Source organism: Salarias fasciatus (genome assembly GCF_902148845.1).
Source record: "Salarias fasciatus chromosome 7 unlocalized genomic scaffold, fSalaFa1.1 super_scaffold_4, whole genome shotgun sequence".
In the NCBI taxonomy this organism is placed as follows: domain Eukaryota; kingdom Metazoa; phylum Chordata; class Actinopteri; order Blenniiformes; family Blenniidae; genus Salarias; species Salarias fasciatus.
Window position 1 is genome coordinate 26,746,520 of NW_021941229.1, and position 18,003 is coordinate 26,764,522.

General features: G+C 51.4%; 1 protein-coding gene across 1 annotated transcript; it reads left to right on the top strand.

Moving 5' to 3' along the window:
• Positions 1-1,308: 1,308 nt before the first annotated feature.
• Positions 1,309-14,867, top strand: hapln1b (hyaluronan and proteoglycan link protein 1b). Its single transcript, XM_030084821.1, has 6 exons — positions 1,309-1,421; positions 8,170-8,303; positions 9,640-9,803; positions 11,073-11,271; positions 13,241-13,543; positions 14,405-14,867. The coding sequence occupies exons 2-6, from the start codon at positions 8,198-8,200 to the stop codon at positions 14,692-14,694; spliced, it is 1,062 nt and encodes a 353-aa protein (XP_029940681.1). The 5' UTR covers positions 1,309-1,421; positions 8,170-8,197; the 3' UTR covers positions 14,695-14,867.
• The last annotated feature ends 3,136 nt before the right edge of the window (positions 14,868-18,003 follow it).

Sequence of the window (18,003 nt, forward strand, 5' to 3'; positions counted from 1 at the left end):
TTGGTGTCCTTGTGGACCCCCCTGTGCTGGAACATGGTGCTGGTTCTGGACAAGCTGTGCCTGAACAGAAGTCCAACAACAGAACCCCACTGGGTTCAGATCAGGGACCCCCCTCCAGGTCTCCCTGTTCGGCCCGTAAGCCAAGACAAGTGAGGACCCGGTCCCCGACCCGGAGGACCAGGGTCCAGACCCTCTGGTTCTCTGGGAGAACTTGAGACATGGTGCTGAGCTGTGGGGCTGTAAGAGAGCCAGACCAGACCAGACCAGACCAGACCACCACCTGTCACCACGGCAACGCCAGAGAGGAGGAGAGTCCAGGTCCTCTGGAGGGGTGGGGGTCCAGAGTCCAGGCTGGGTGGAGGTGAGCCGGACTACGGACTAGATCCATCCGGTTCCTGTCAGCCTCCCTCCTCAGCACCCGCTCGGTTCTGCTCCCACCGGGTGCACCCGCTGGGTCCGGGCTCCAGGGTGGGGTCCTGCTCCAGGGTGGGGTCTTGCTGAGCCACACTGGGCCTTAGTCTCAGTCTGGACCGTCACCAGGACCTGGTTGCCATGGGAGACCGTACCAGGAACCCTCCACGGCGTTGAGGGGGGGTCGGGGGGGCTCGACGTCGTCATTCTGTCGTTTCTGTGGAAAAGCGAAGTGGAACCAGTCTGTGGTGTAGAGAACGCGGTGGAGCCTCCGGTTCCGGTCCGGTTCCGGTCCGGTTCCGGTCCGGTTCCGGTCCGGTTCCGGTCCGGGCCGATGAAGTTAAACCGCCGCCGTCCTTCATTTCAATCGTAAACATGAACAAACCAAAACGCGGAGCGAGGGCGGAGCAGGTTCTCCAGAGAACCCGACCTTCACTCTGGTTCTGAGGACAGCAGAACCCGTCAGAACCCTCCTCTCAGAACTCCGTCACCATGGCAACAGGACACGCAGGAAGCATGTCTCCACAGGGACTGCTGAAATAGTTACATTTAGTTACCTTCAGGTACCATTAGTTACATTTAGTTACCTTTACAGTCATTTACCTCATTAGTAACCTGTAGTTACCTTTAGTTACCCTTACCGTTACCTGCCTGGCTGCAGGACCGGGTTCGGGTTCGGGACCCGCAGCGTCTCTCAGCAGCCTGACCGGAGTTGTGCGTCATGACGCACGGACGCGTCCCCCCCTCGTGCGCGCCCCCCTCCAGCGGACCTCCTGCTTCCTCTCGGATCCGTGCGCGTTTCACCTGCACGCACACGCAGAAGAGGAGGGGGAGGCACGCGCGCGCCCGGCGGTATAAAGCGCGCTGCGCGCGGACGGGCGGCGCATTGGAGAGCAGCTGCTGCGGCGCGGGACGCGGACGGCGCGTGCAGGTACAGACTCCCGAACACATCTGGCTGCCCGCGCGGCGCGCACGCGCTTCAAGTGCTTCAGCACCAGAGAGTTCTGAATGTGAGTACCAGAACCGGGACTCTACAGAACCCGGACGGTCCGGCCGCGGGTCTCGAGCTCAGAGAGAGAAATTCTGTTTCCGGTTCAGAAGTTTGGTTTTTACCGAACTCCTGCTGAAAGCTCGGTTCTGCTTCCACCGGGTTCTCCTGGGTTCTCCTGGGTTCTCCTGGGTTCTCCTGGGTTCCAGGGAGAACTTCTGATGCTTCCGTGTCGTTTTGGTTCATTGATGAAGTGAAGGAACCTGGTTCCGGATTCAGTCCTCAGTCCGGCTCAGATGGGAGAACTCAGTGGTTCTGCTGGAGTTCTGAGGGTTCCAGCTTCCTTCTACCTGAGGAACCTGAGGAACCTGAGGGAGAACATGCAGTTTCAGGGGGTCCGGGTCAGTCTGGGGTTTTTCTGACGGACCTTTAGAACAGAACAGACGTGGTTCTGGACCCATGAGGTCTCCAGAAGGTTCTGGATCGGCTGCAGGTTGACGTGTTCCATTGGTTCTGGGAGGTTCTGGGAGGTTCTGGGAGGTTCCAGCAGTTCAGCACCCGGTGCTGGTTTTGGACCGGTGACGGTTTCAGATGGTTCTGGGTCTCAGTGGGTTGTCATGTTTTGGAGGCTCAGGTTCTGGTGGTTCTGGATCTCTGAGGACTTCAGTTTGTTTCCACATCAGAACCGTTCTGCTGAGAACAGGAAGGACGGAGGAGGACGGGGTCTGGACCGGTCCCCCTGTCCTCCAGAGTCCACAGCAGGGGCCGGGACGGGGACCGGGATGTCCCCCAGGGTCTTCAGAGTCTTCAGGGTCTCTGTTCCACCCCCCCCCCCCCCCCCCCCCCACGGTCTTCAGAGTCTTCAGGGTCTCTGTTCCCCCCCCCCCCCCCCCACAGGAACAGGGGCTCCTTCACTCGACCATCAGGAAACAAACAGCTCCGAGTGTTTTCAGCCATGAATCAGTGTGTGTGTGTGTGTGTGTGTGTGTGTGTGTATGTGTGTGTGTGTGTTCTCGTATTTCTATCCTTGTCGGGGCCAAATGTCCCCACAAGGACAGCAAAACGTGAAACGACGTGCCTTGTGGGGACCTTTTTCCGGTCCTAAGTAGGAGAAACAGTGTTTTCTTGACCATGTTGTTGTTACTGAAAAAAGTAAAAGTGCAAAAATATTTCTTTAGGGTTCGGCTTTGTTGTGGTGTGGGTTAGGGTAAGGGTCAGGGTTAGGGGCTAGACATGAATGGGAGTCAATGGACGGTCCCCACAAGGATAGAAATACAAGACAGTGTGTGTGTGTGTGTGTGTGTGTGTGTGTGTTGGGGGGGGGGGGGTAGAAATATGAATGAATGGGTAAACAAAGGCTTGGTTCACAGGTGGAACTGTTCCTGGTCCAGAGCCGGTCCTGGTTCCCCGCGGTTCCGACCCGGTTCAGTAGAACCTTCTGCTGCTCTTCATCATGTTTGTTACTGAAGGAGAACGTTTCCATGACGACGTTATCAAGACCCCCAGTCCAGAGTCTCCTGGTCCTGCCGATGCTGGTGCTGGTCCATGTTGTCCTGGTTGTGGTCCTGGTCCTGGTCCTGGTCCCGGTCCACTGGATGTCCTCTGTCTTCCAGGAATCGTCTCATAAACCTTGTTTACGATGTTTTCAGGTTGTTTACCCGGTGAGCCTGTGACCTTTGACCTTTAGCATGTGAGGCGGTGAGCTCATCTTCCAGGAGCCGGTGAACTTAACCTTTGACCCTGGGAAAGCTCAGCAGGGGGGGTCGTGTACCCCCCGCACCCGAGCTGCCTGGCGCTTCAGTGGGGCGTCGAACCGGAGACCAGAGAGCTGAGAGCTGATTGGCTGTTCATGTCGACAACCACCGGGCCGAGCAGGGGCTAACCTGGACCTGGACCTGGACCTGGACCTGGACCTGGACCTGGACTAACCTGACCAGGAACTCTTCAGCATTTAGCATGTAGCATGTAGCATCTAGCATGACCTGCAGCCACATCGTGGTTGATTAGGTTGTTGGTTAAGCTGCCGGTTAAGCTGCTGGTTAAGCTGCCGGTTAAGCTGCTGGTTAAGCTGCCGGTTAAGCTGCTGGTTAAGCTGCTGGTTAAGCTGCTGGTTAAGCTGCCGGTTAAGCTGCTGGTTAAGCTGCCGGTTAAGTTGTTGGTTAAGGATGCTGGTTAAGCTGCCGGTTAAGCTGCTGGTTAAGGTGCTGGTGAAGCTGCCGGTTAAGTTGTTGGTTAAGCTGCTGGTTAAGTTGTTGGTTAAGCTGCCGGTTAAGCTGCCGGTTAAGCTGCTGGTTAAGCTGCTGGTTAAGTTGTTGGTTAAGTTGCCGGTTAAGCTGCTGGTGTTGTATGAACCGACTTCCTCCTGGTGGGTCAGGTCCTCTCCTCAGTCTCAGGTGTCTAAAGGTGAAGAAGTTAATGGCCGAGCCGCGGCGCCGAGGCTGGACCAGATGTTTCCAAACACCGGATGTCGGCCTCCTCTCCGGTCCGAAGGCAGCGTCCTCATTGGCCGCCACCGCCCCAGAGCCTCCATCACTGCCCCACTGTGCGCCGCACTGAGGAGCCTTTGTAGCGGCGGCGGCGTGACGCCGGCGTGGACCGGTTTGAACTCACCACGGCAGGAAGCTATTTTTGAGTGTGTGGAGTGTGTGTAGCATGTGTGGCGTGTATGTGGAGTGTGTGTCAGGTAAACACCCCGCCCGCCTCACCGCGGCTTTTCCAGCGGCTGGAATTAGCATCACTTCCTGTCAGAACATCCTGGAAACAAACGGAGAGTTCAGACTGAAACCTGCTGGATGACATCATCCTGGATGACATCATCCTGAGGTGTTTCTATTTTTACCCTCAACCTGCCGCCATTGGCCCGTTTACTGGAGGAACGCTAGCATTAGCCTGTGATTAGCATTCGCTAGAGCATCTTCCTCCTCTAGCATCAGATTATAGAGCATTTTCCTCCTCTGGCATCAGATTATAGAGCATCTTCCTCCTCTAGCATCAGATTATAGAGCATCTTCCTCCTCTAGCATCAGATTATAGAACATCTTCCTCCTCTGACATCAGATTATAGAGCATCTTCCTCCTCTAGCATCAGATTAAAGGGCATCTTCCTCCTCTGACATCAGATTATAGAGCATCTTCCTCCTCTAGCATCAGATTATAGAGCATCTTCCTCCTCTGACATCAGATTATAGAGCATCTTCCTCCTCTGACGTCAGATTATAGAGCATCTTCCTCCTCTAGCATCAGATTATAGAGCATCTTCCTCCTCTAGCATCAGATTATAGAACATCTTCCTCCTCTGACATCAGATTATAGAGCATCTTCCTCCTCTAGCATCAGATTATAGAGCATCTTCCTCCCCGTTTCTCCTGTTCTTCCTTTACTTCAGTTTTTTCTGGATTTCCTCCAGATTTGGATCAAGCTTTTAAAATCACAGCTCTCAGGTTGTTTGGTTCCGTTCTGTCAGTTTCTTCCGTTTGTGTTCTTCTCTAAACGTTCATGTTCTCTCGGTGTTTCTTCCAGCGGCTGAATGTTTTGTTTCTCGGTGTTTGTTTGGCGACGCCCTCGGTTCTCTGGGTCTCGGGTTCTTGGGTCAGGGCCGGGTTGTTTATCGCCGCCCTGATGAAGTATCTCTGAAACCGGATCCAGCTCCACATGTTGTTTCAGTAAATCAGTGCTAATAGGAAACAGACGCACGACTTCCCACTGCTCCACAGGAGACGAGTCCGACTGTCCCCTCAGAACCCTCAGAACCCTCAGAACCCTCAGAACCCTCAGAACCCTCAGAACCTCTGGACAGACCTGTCAGCTGGCCTGTCAGTCTGAACGCTCTGAGCAGGACCAGTCAGTCCTTCAGTCAGTCCGTCTGTCTCCTCTGTGTCCAGCAGGACAGACGTCTTCGTCTCCTGACTCTGGTTCTCTGTGACTGATTCGTTGATTCAGTGAAACCATCAGGTTCTGCTGTTCCAGGGTTCTGCTGCAGAGCAGCTGGTTCCGGTTCTGACCAGGAACCCAGGAAGGTTCTGGCAGAACTCTGATCCTGGGGAGGAGAACCGGCTGGTCTCGGTGAGCCGAGGTTCCTCCGACGCTGTGAGGCTTCCCGAGGTTCCACTCCTGACGTTCTCCTCGGAACAGGCCGTAAATATCCAGAACGTGTTCCTGGAAGGTTGAGAACATGAGGTCTCATGGGAACGTCCCTGAAAACAGACACCAGGCGGGGGGATGGCAGAGTCCGGGGAACGTCTGGAGAACCCCCTGGTCTCAGCAGAACCCCCTGGTCTCAGCAGATCCCCCGGGTCTCTGGAGAACCCCCTGGTCTCAGCAGAACCCCCTGGTCTCAGCAGAACCCCCGGGTCTCAGCAGAACCCCCTGGTCTCAGCAGAACCCCCGGGTCTCTGGAGAACCCCCTGGTCTCAGCAGAACCCCCTGGTCTCAGCAGAACCCCCGGGTCTCAGCAGAACCCCCGGGTCTCAGCAGAACCCCCGGGTCTCAGCAGAACCCCCGGGTCTCAGCAGAACCTCACTCTTCACTCGGATGATTTGGTGGAAAACACTGAATTTGATCTCATTTCCGGATGGTTTTCCAGATTTGAGATCTAGAACATGACAAACGTTCCGTCATGGTTTATTTTCTCTGTAGAAAAAACGAAGCGTTTTTATGCAGAATATTCGGTTAAAGGTGCATTAAGGAGTTTTTCAACTTTAAAAATACTTATTTTCCACCATAAATATGTTACACATTTTAATGCTGTGTCCAGTGAGTCCTGACAGATTCATTACCAGAACCTCTAACAGGCTAAACTGTCACTTGAAAGTCACAGTGCCGGTCCGGCTCCAGAGTTTTTTTGGGAGAATTTGAAAGGAATGAGGTAATGCACGCTCCAGCTGGCCTGATTAGTTAGGTTTGGTTTTGTCCGCCATTACTCCGCCAGATGCTTAGTGAGCAACAGCTGATCAGGATCTTCCAGGAAGTCAGAACAGCCTGGCTTCTAGCACTGCAGCTCCACACTGACTCCACCAGGGAGAAGACACTGACATCTTACTGCAGCACTACTGAAAGAGTGAAGACGGAGTTCCCTTCTTCCGTGCACGTGAGCCACAGGGACGGGTGTTTCACTAAGCTGCATTACGCCCAAAGCCTGCAGGGGGCGCTGTTTCGCATAAAACGTGCAAACTCCTTAAGGCACCTTTAAAGGTTCTCCTCGTCTTTCTGACTCTGCTCTGGTCTGGCTTGGACCCTCTGCTGCCCTCTGCTGGTCTGATGTGGTCCTACACCCGCTGAACCCTGTTCAGAACCCGGGTCTACACTATGATGGCCTTTCTATAGGAAGACCTCGGGAGTCCCAGACCTGATCCAGGATTCTTGTTTTGGTTCTGGTGGTTCATTTACTTTAGAACCGCTGAACGTTTTCTCCTCCTCTTCCTCCTCCTCCTCTTCCTCCTCCTCCTCTTCCTCCTCCTGCTGAGAATGAACTTCTGTTCCTCGTCACTGTCTTCACCCTCATGCTCCGCCCACTTACTCCAGACCGCAGCCCCCCCCCCCCCCCACCCATCATAATGACCGTGTGCAGCGAGAGAGAGGGGTGCTCAGCAGTGTGTGTGTGTGTGTGTGTGTGTGTGTGTGTGTGTGTGTGTGTGTGTGCGCTGCAGTCATTCTGCTGACTGCAGGAGCTCCACCTGGCGGGGGGGGGGGCGGGGGGGGGGGGGGGGGGCAGCAGTGCATCAGCAGTTCAGGATGAAGTGAATGAAGATAAGCAGGAGGGGGAATCGATCTAAATTACTAGACTTGCACACACACACACACACACACACACACACACACACACACACACACACACACACACACACACACACACACACACACACAGAGGCTGCTGTTGTGCAGGCTGACTCTACCAGGCTCTTCTCTCTCACCTGGAGTCGGATCAGTCGGAGTTTATCTCAGTTTTTAAAACACGTCGCTTTATTTTCAAGTCAGCTTCATCAGACCAGAGCAGGTCCTCCAAGGTCAGCAGCTGGGGGGGGGTGAGGAGGGGGGGTGAGAGGGTGAGGACTGTCCCGGGTCTCTCATCCTTTGATTTTGTGTCAGCGTGGGTGAGCACGGTACCTGCCCCCCCCCCCTCTCCCTCCCTCCCTCCCCACACTCTCTCTCCCCCCCCTCTTTCACTCTCTCTCTCTCCCTCTCTCCCCTCCCTCCCTCCCTCCCTCTCTCTCTCTCTCTCTCTCTCTCTCTCCCCCCCCCCCCCCCCCCCCTCTCTCTGCAGCAGCAGCTCCTCTCGGACGTCCGGTCAGTCTCTCCGTTTCTCTCAGTGACTCAGTTTAAACTTTACAGAGAGACGAGGACAGAGAGGGAGAGAGAGACACAGAGGGAGAGAGAGGGACAGAGACGAGGACAGAGAGGGACACAGAGAGAGAGGGACTGAGGGACAGAGGGACACAGGGAGAGAGAGGGACAGAGGGACAGAGAGGGACACAGTGAGACGTGGAGGGCCGCTGTGAGATGTAAACAACCGCGACGTGGAGCTGTGAGCGCTGCAGCGTCCAGCTGCTGGGGTCTTCTGTGTCTCTGGTGGTCCTCCGTGTCTCTGAGGGTCCTCTGGTGGTCCTCTGTGTCTCTGGTGGTCCTCCGTGTCTCTGAGGGTCCTCTGGTGGTCCTCTGTGTCTCTGGTGGTCCTCTGTGTCTCTGGTGGTCCTCTGTGTCTCTGGTGGTCTTCTGTGTCTCTGGTGGTCCTCCGTGTCTCTGACGGTCCTGTCCCGTCCCGTCTGTCCCTGCAGTTCCAGACCCCCGGTGTTCTGAGTGAAGATGGTTCCTGAGCTGTTCTGGGTCCTGGTCTTGGTGAGCTCTGCTGCCAGCGACCTGGACTCCCTGTTCCCGGACCTGGACCACTCCAGGACCATCTATGTGACAGGTGAGTCCCCCGCCGGGTCCACGCCCCCCCCCCCGGTCCCCCCGGTCCCCCCGGTCCCCGTTCCTGACGCTGTGCAGAACCGTTCCGTCACCGGGGTTATCGGCCGCCGGGCTGATAAGACGCTAAGAGAGGAACCGGCTCAGATAGTCTATCAGACCTGAGCGGGACTGGAACCGGGACTCAGACCTGACCGGGACTTCTGGAAAGGTTCTCGATTAGTTTACAGAACATTCTAAAAAAAGGCCTGTTTCCATGGAAACGACAGAAACGCTGCAGCAGCCTGCTGCTTCTCCAGGAGACGCTGAGAACAGCCACACCGTTCTTGTTCCAGCTGGGATTTTGGGTGTTCTCCCGGTGTTCTCCTGGTGTTCTCCCGGTGTTCTCCTGGTGTTCTCCCGGTGTTCTCCTGGTGTTCTCCTGGTGTTCTCCGGGTGTTCTCCCGGTGTTCTCCCGGTGTTCTCCCGGTGTTCTCCCGGTGTTCTCCCGGTGTTCTCCCGGTGTTTCCTGTTTTGGTGTTCTCGGTGTCCCAGTTCTCCCAGGTGTTCCTACTGTTTTTGGGGCCCCTGCTGTTGGATTGGGTGTTTCTTGTATTTCTGTTGTTTGTGGTGTTCTCAGTGTTCCTGGTGTTCCCTGTTTTTTTGTGGTTCCTACTGTTTCTTTGTGTTTTTGGTGTTTTGTTGTTCTTGCTGTTTGCACTGTTTATGTTGTTTCCTATTTATGGTGTTTCTTGGATTTCTTTTGTTTCTGGTGTTCATAGTAATCTTGTTGTTTAAGCTGTTGTTTCTGACGTTCTTGTTGTTTGTTATGTTGCCGTTTGTGTGACGTGTCGGGTGTTCTTGTATCTTATCTTCTGATTTCTGATGTCCTTGTTTGTTACGTTATTTCTGATGTTCTTGTTGTTTCTGACATTGTTGTTTATGACGTTGTTTCTGATGTACTCATGTCTGACAATGTTGTTTGATATTCCTGTTGTTTCTGATGTTCTTGTTGTTTGTGACATTGTTTCTGATGTTCCTGCTGTTTCTGATGTTTTTGTTTGTGACGTTGTTGTTTCTGATGTTCTTGTTGTTTTTAATGTTCTCGTTGTTTGTGACGTTATTGTTTCTGATGTTCTTGTGTGTGACGTTGTTGTTTCTGGTGTTCCTGTTGTCTGTGACGTTGTTGTTCTCCAGATGTTCCTAGAGATGTTCTTGTTTGTGATATTGTTGTTTCTGGTGTTCCTGTTGTCTGTGACGTTGTTGTTCTCCAGATGTTCCCAGAGATGTTCTTGTTTGTGATGTTGTTGTTTCTGGTGTTCCTGTTGTTTGTGACGTTGTTGTTGTCTGGATGTTCCCAGAGAACGGCCCGCGGCTGTCGGTGGTGGCCGAACAGTCGAAGGTGGTGTCGGTCCGAGGCGGGAACGCTACGTTACCCTGTCGGATCCAGCGTGACCAATCCCTGGCTCCGGGCCGCAAGATGAGGATCAAGTGGACCAAGCTGACCTCGGACTTCCTGAAAGAGGTGCGGAACGGTTCTCCGTCACTCAGCCAGTCATCGCCACGGAAACAAACGTTCCTCCGCCATGAGAACACGAGAACCGGGTCGGCTGGAATCAAACCGCCGTCCGGTTCTCAGAGCCACGTTCCAGATCGCTAAACCGTCTTAATCAGACCATTTTGGACCGAAGAGCGACGTTCTGTTTCATGGCTGAACCGTTAGAACGGCGTCGGTCCGGTGGGATTCAATCCTGATCTGAACCGCTGAAGCTGATCCAGTTCTCATTTTAAACCAACACGTTACCATGGCAACCGGAACCGTCGTCAAACAATGAAATGTCTCTGAGGACATCAGGACGGAGGTGGAACACGGATCATCTCAGGTTCTAATGAACCGGGCTTCAGGACGAGGTGCAAAGTCATTTTAGTCCAAAAGTTTTCTGGAGGGAAAAACTCTTTCAAACTAATGGCTGAATGGAGAACGGTTCCGCTGGACTCCATGTTGGACTGAGGCCTTTAGAACCTCCTGAGGGCGAAGACTGTTCTCTACCTGGTAACTTGACTCCTCAGCCTTGAATGAAGACGCCGCTCTCGCCCCTCTGCTTCCTCCAGTTGTTCCTTAACGCCGCATTTAGAACATCCTGACGGTGGAACTGTTCCGACTGAGACGCAACTTCTGGATAAACGTCAGCGTAAATTCAGAGGCTTCATAATTCCACTTTATAGTCATTCAGTTCAAGATGGCGTCCAAAACGGCGAGAACAGGAGGTTCTAAATACCTCAGACCACATGAATGCAGTGGAGCGGTGTGATGCTTTTATTCTGAAAGGGCCATGATGAAATCATTTTTGGAGCGAAAATGCCTTCGCCGCATTTCTAGTTGATTGAAGGAGCCGCTAAAGATTAACCTCCCTGGTTTATTATTTTTTTCTTCATTGTGACATTTTTAACATTCTATTCAATGTGATCGTATATTTTCCTGAGTTTGCAGCTGATGTTTAAAAGGTTCTGAGGTTCTGTGGCTGCTGGACCGGTTCGGTCCGGCAGACGCGACTCTATGCTGATGACTCCACTTCCTGCCCGTCTGTCGCTCAGGAAATCTTCTTTTTATCTCAAAATTTGTCAAAGTTCAGAAGTTTCATTGTTTCAGAATCGCGTTAACATGGAATCAGTTTGATTAAATGTGAAAAAAAAAAATTTTTTAAGATGAAGTGAATCCTGTGAATAATCTCTGAACGAGCAGAACCGAACCGCCGCAGAACCCACAGCCGATCGTACCTGTTTCTGCCTGCAGCTGGACGTGTTCGTCGCCATGGATACCCACCGCCGGAGCTACGGCAGCTTCCACGGCCGGGTGCAGCTGCGAGGCTCCGCCCCCCTGGACGCCTCGCTGGTCATCACGGACATCACCCTGGAGGATTATGGGAGATATAAATGTGAAGTGATCGACGGGCTGGAGGACGGGACGGCGGTCGTGGCTCTGGACCTGCAAGGTACGATGGAACCTGACCTCACGGTGACCCCTAGGGGTCAGGGGGGCGGGGGCGTCACAGCTGCAGAGTGAATGTGACGGTGTGAATGTGACAGTGTGAATGTGACAGTGTGAACGTGACAGTGTGAACGTGACGGTGTGAACGTGACAGTGTGAACGTGACGGTGTGAATGTCACAGTGTGAACGTGACGGTGTGAGTGTGACAGTGTGAGTGTGACAGTGTGAATGTGACAGTGTGAATTAGAGTTGTTCTGATTCCGATACCAGTATCGGAAATTGCGTCGATACTGCTGAAAATGCTGCATCGGTATCGGCAAGTCCTGGAGTCCAGGAACCGATCCGAGACCACGTCATTAATTAAGTTAGTAATCTATTTACTGTTCCGCTCCGTTAGCTCCCTCAGCTCCGTTAGCACTGACACTTCTTCTTCTTCTACTGTAAGAAGAGCAGCAGCCTGCATCCCGTTGGCTGCACTACCGCCACCTGCTGGTCGTTAGCTCTGACACAGTTCATTGCCGCTGCTGCAGCTGCTGTTCTTGAGAAGAAGAAGAACGGATCACGTGACAGACGCACAGCGCCGTTAAGGAAGCCTATTTTTTTGTTTTGGGTGCAGCTTCTGCTCTTTGGATTTTTATCTTTTGAATGCGACTTCATAGGTTGGTTTTGGACGAAAACATTTTGAAAAGTAATCTTTTAAGTTGCTGTTGAACTATTTTTTGCTGTTCTGTTTAAACTCCCTGTTCATTTTACTGTTATGTTTGCACCCTAATTAAAACAAACATTTCTAGATTTATTTATTAAGTTACTGTTGCACTACTGTTATTTATACTGTTTTATCTAAATGCCTTCATTTTACAGTATTGTGTCTGCACTTTAATTTAAAAATGCAACAACATATATTCCTAGATTTATTTAAGTTGTTGTTGCTCTACTGTTTCATATTGTTCTATTTAAATTCCCTTTTAATTTAAAAATATTGGGGCTGCACTTTAAGTTATTGAAAATAATTATTCCTAGATTGATTTAGTTCAGTTGCATTTGCACTATAAAGTTTTTATACTGTTTTATTTAAAAATAAATGGCTTGAATTTGCTGTATGGATTCATGTTAGAAGGTTTAACCTGAGCCAGGCCTCACCACAGCGATGATCATGTGACAGTCCTGCAGGCGAGGCCTGCTGTTATTTTATAATATACTGGTATCGGATCGATACTCGGTATCGGCTGATACCAACTGTAAAAGTATCGGAATCGGTATCGGGAGGCAAAAAAGGGTATCGGAACATCTCTAGTGTGAACATGATGATGTGACTGTGACGGTGTGAACGTGACAGTGTGAACGTGACGGTGTGAACGTGACAGTGTGAACATGATGATATGAATGTGACGGTGTGAATGAGACGGTGTGAATGTGACGGTGTGAATGAGACGGTGTGAACGTGACAGTGTGAACATGATGATGTGACTGTGACGGTGTGAATGTGACGGTGTGAATGTGACGGTGTGAATGTGACGGTGTGAATGTGACGGTGTGAACGTGACAGTGTGAACATGATGATGTGACTGTGACGGTGTGAATGTGACGGTGTGAATGAGACGGCGTGAACGTGACAGTGTGAACATGATGATGTGACTGTGACGGTGTGAATGTGACGGTGTGAATGTGACGGTGTGAACGTGACGGTGTGAACATGATGATGTGACTGTGACGGTGTGAATGTGACGGTGTGAACGTGACGGTGTGAACATGATGATGTGAATGTGACGGTGTGAATGAGACGGTGTGAACGTCCCGTAGCGGTGTTGCCGCTGCAGCTCTGACTGTAGCTGGGAGGTGAAGCTGCTCGTTGAACGTCGGGATCGATCCGTCAGCAGAACGTTCATCAGTGTCAGAACCGTTCGGCTCAGAACTGCTGGAGCAGACGGCGAGGCGCGCTGACGCAGTAACTCCACCCCCCCTCCACCCCCAGGCGTCGTCTTCCCGTACTTCCCCCGCCTCGGCCGCTACAACCTCAACTTCTACGACGCGGAGCGCGCCTGCCGGGACCAGGACGCCGTCGTGGCGTCCTTCGACCAGCTGTACGACGCCTGGCGGGCCGGCATGGACTGGTGCAACGCCGGCTGGCTGAGCGACGGCTCGGTGCAGTACCCCATCAACACCCCCCGGGAACCCTGCGGGGGCAAGAACACGGTGCCGGGGGTCCGCAACTACGGCCTGAGGGACAAGGACAAGAACCAGTACGACGTGTTCTGCTTCACCTCCCAGTACCAAGGTACCAGGTCAACAACCGGGTCGACTTCTTCATTAACCAGGTCGCCGTGGTAACCACCATGGAACCAGGTCACCACCATCATTTAACCTGCTAACTATGGTGACCATTTAAGCCAGGTCACCATGGTAACCTTCATTAAAGCTGGTGTCCGGAGTTTCGGTTCGTTTCCAGCGTATGTATCATTTTTCAACAGAGCTTCAATGTGTCAGTCTGGTTCCAAACTACAATATAATATCAGCATAAAGCAAGATAAACATTTATTTATGAGCCCCGCCTTCGTCTCATAGACCCCCATGTTATCCGAAAAAGCGCCGGTCAGCGTCAGCCAATAGATTTCGAGCTTCCTCATTCTCGTGCTGTCAGTCAAAGTGTGGAGCAGCCAGAGAGCACGTCGCTCGCCCAGCAGAGGAGAGTTAGCTCTGCAGCAGATATATCCCCCGTCTGCTGAACATCCACCGGAAACAGCTCAACATGGAGGATGCTGCAGGACTGGAGGCTCTCATTTTCACCCGACAGATAATTCGTGTGCACAATTAAAGGGGCGTGGCTTGGTCGCTCACGAAAGCAGAGGGAGGGCGGAGCCTCAAGGCATTGGATTAAAAAAAACTCATTCTTTCGAAACTCCGGACACGAGCTTTAAACCAGGTCACCATGGTAACCATCTTTTCACCAGGTCACTATGGTAACCTCCATGGAACTAGGTCACCATGGTAACCATCTCCATGGTAACCATCATTTAAACAGGGCACCATGGTACCCTCCATGGAACCAGGTCAACAATGGTAACCATTTAAACCAGGTTGCCACGGTACCCATCACGTAACCATGGTGATGACGGCCACGTGTCTCTGCGCTCCGCAGGCCGGTTCTACTACCTGATCCACCCGTCCAAGCTGACGTACGACGAGGCGGTCCGGGCCTGCCAGAAGGACGGCGCTCAGATCGCCAAAGTGGGCCAGATGTTCGCCGCCTGGAAGCTGAGGGGCTTCGACCGCTGCGACGCCGGCTGGCTCGCCGACGGCAGCGTGCGCTACCCCATCGCCACCCCGCGGCGGCGCTGCAGCCCCACCGAGGCCGCCGTGCGCTTCAACGGCTTCCCCGACAAGAAGCACAGGCTGTACGGAGTGTACTGCTTCAAGGGACACAACTGAGACAGACAGACACACACACACACAGACACACAGACACACACACACACACACACACACGCACACACACACACCTTCATGGAAACCTTTGGACAAACTCATGTTGTTACTTTGTACCTTCAACCAGGAAGTTTACACATATTTAAGGTTCTTATTGTTTAATCAAAGTCTTTAAAGGGTGGGGGCGGGGCTTACGGGGCGGGGCTTATGGGAGCGGGTCTTATGGGGGATATGGAGGGGTACTGTGGGTTTAGAACTTCTCGTTTAGGCCACACTGTCATCCAGAAGCAGAGGAGATGCGTACAAGATGGAAAGAAACTGAAACAACACAGCTAGCTTGATCTGAAACATCTGAAACAGGACGAATGTTCACGAGGTTTTCCTTCCCCCGACGTAGAAACCAGACGACCGTTAGCTTCCTGTTTTGTGACGTAGAAACCAGACGAAAGTTAGCTTCCTGTAGCTTCCTGTCGCTGACGTCGGAAACAGAAGAAACTTAGCTTCCTTTTCTGTGACGTTGAAAAACAGACGAACGTTAGCTTCCTGTTCGTGACGTAGAAACCACGCCAAAATTACCTTACTACCAGACGAACGTTAGCGAAGTTTACCGTCCCGTGACGTAGAAACACAAGTTGAGCACAACTCCGTTTCCTCTGCCGTCCGATCATAACAAGGTGCTACGACCGGTGCTTCGAGCTTCATTCAGCCGTCCAGTGTTTTACGTTTTTGTACCGATGTTTTGGACCAAATGTCCGTCCTGTCCGTCCCCCAGTCCGATAATCTGCAAATGTACCTTTGTTTTTCTGAATTTTTTGAACTACAGTAACTTCTGTTTACAACATTCTAACCCACGTTGACTGTTAGAGTTGCACCTGCAGACTTCTGCTGAGCTGAATCAGGTGGTTTCCAGCGTTAGCATCACGTAGCGCCGCGTGACACGCTAACACAAACGCAACGTCCTGTTTGTTAGCCATCATCCTGAATCAGGTTTTATCAGTGTTTGCTAACGTCACATTACATGCTAACATGAAAGCAGCCGAACTTTTCATAAATGCCCAGATTTCAATCAGTGTTAGCGTAGCATAGCATCTACATGAAATGCTAACTCGAAAACAGCTTCTTTTTTTAAAATAAATGTTTGGCGCAGCTCCTTAAAAACAGTTTCATTTTTGCTGTTAGTGTAGCCAAGCAAGACGCTGATGTTACACAGGACCATCTTTTAACAAATGTTGGCTATTATAGCTAGTTAGCATAGCATAACAGTCACACAATCAAAGTAGCTCATATTGAAAAAGATTATCTGCTGGAATGTAAGATAAGTTCTCTTATCAGTGTTAGCTAGCATGAAGTCAGATCGTGTTTTATAGACGTTGGCTACAATTATTGAATCTGGTTTTAATCAGTGTCAGCTAGCTAGCATAGCATTGCATCCACGCAAACGTAGAAGCGTCTTCAAAATAAAATAACTTAAAGACAGTGTCTGCTTGAACTTAAAGCAAAAATTGATGATATGATTAGCATCTAGCTGTTAGCATTTTTTTCTTTTCTAGTAGGTATAATGAGAATCTATGGATGTATGCTAATGACTATTTTTTTTATATATTATAGAAATGTTTATTGGCTCTTTGGTTTATAATAAACTCACAGTAACGATGGATTTTAAAGCTTCGAGAGGATGGAGGTGTGTATTCATTTTGAAAAACACGAATAAAGAAGAGTTCTTCTGCTCGGCCTGAAAATTCACCTCTACAAACTGGTTTTGGTACGAACGCTGCTTTCTCTGCATCAACCCAAGAGGAACAAAACATTTTACCGGTAATGCAGCTGCAGGGCGGCGTTTCCATGGTTACATCGATGTCCAATCAGCTTCCTCAGTGCCAAAGTGTGTCTGAAACTTTATTTTGCATTAAAGACCTGAGTGACGAGCTCAGGGTGAAGAACTCACTTCGTCTGTTCATTATGAAATATTCACTAATGTCACAATCTGAGAGGAGGAAGATGCTCTATAATCTGATGCTAGAGGAGGAAGATGTTCTATAATCTGATGCTAGAGGAGGAAGATGTTCTATAATCTGATGCTAGAGGAGGAAGATGTTCTATAATCTGATGTCAGAGGAGAAAGATGCTCTATAATCTGATGCTAGAGGAGGAAGATGCTCTATAATCTGATGCTAGAGGAGGAAGATGTTCTATAATCTGATGCTAGAGGAGGAAGATGCTCTATAATCTGGATAACAGAAAACAGATATAAAGAAAGAGGAAAACATCTCATCTAATCTAACAGATGTTAGCACGAGAAGCTAACTGCTATTCCAGCATGCTAATCACATGCTAATGCTAATAAAAGCGTTTCTCACTGGATCTGAGCAACGTTCTGACAGACGAGGCGTTCTACCTGCAGAGGGTCCAGAGTTCCTGATCTGATGAGGGTGGAGGTGGAGAACGTCACATGTAGAACTCGGTTCCTCTTCACCACCACAGTCCAGAACCGAGGCCATCCTCAGAACCTCGTCCACCTGGGAGCAGCTCGTCCTCCCTGGACGTCTGTCCTCGTCGTGCAGCGTCTCTCTCGTGTTGGGTGGAGGACGTTCCTCACTGATCCAGAGTGTCGGTTCTTCAGACGTTCTCCACCTGGAGGGGAACCGCAGCGGATCGGAGGGGGACGGCAGCAGAACCTGGGACCCGGGCCGAGTTTCAGAGGTCTTGGGGAACCAGGAAGGTTCTGAGGCCAGGTGCAGAACGTCTCGAGAGAACCTGACATTCAATCGCTCATGTTCTGTCTGGAACATCCAGCAACATCAACCGACGTTCTGAAGACAGGAAGTTCTGGTCTTCTGTCAGTGGTTAGAAGTAATCAGATTACTCAGAGGCCTGTGTTTGGGAACGTTGCTGCAGAGTGTGACGGGGTGGAGTTCCTGACGGATGCAGTAATGTGTGTGTAAGGGGGAGGGGCGGTGTGTGTGTGTGTGTGTGTGGGGGGGGGGGGGGGGCGGGGGGGGGGGGGGGGCGGGGGGGCGGGGGACGCTTCGGAACAGAGAAGGTTCTCTTTCTGAAATCATTTAAATAAACACAGAGAGGCTGAGATCAGCGCAGTGAGCCTGCCGGGCCAGCAGGTGGAACCAGAGAACAACACACTCTGTCAAGCTGTGTTTTCAGTCACACTCAGAGCAGCGTCGCCGTGGAAACTGACACCAAAAACACTTCAAACTGTTGCCTTGGAAACCAGGCTTAGATCAGTACTATAACCATGAGCCATCAATACAGAAGTTCTTCAGGATGACACGCTGAATTAACAGGAAGAGGAACCAGGAA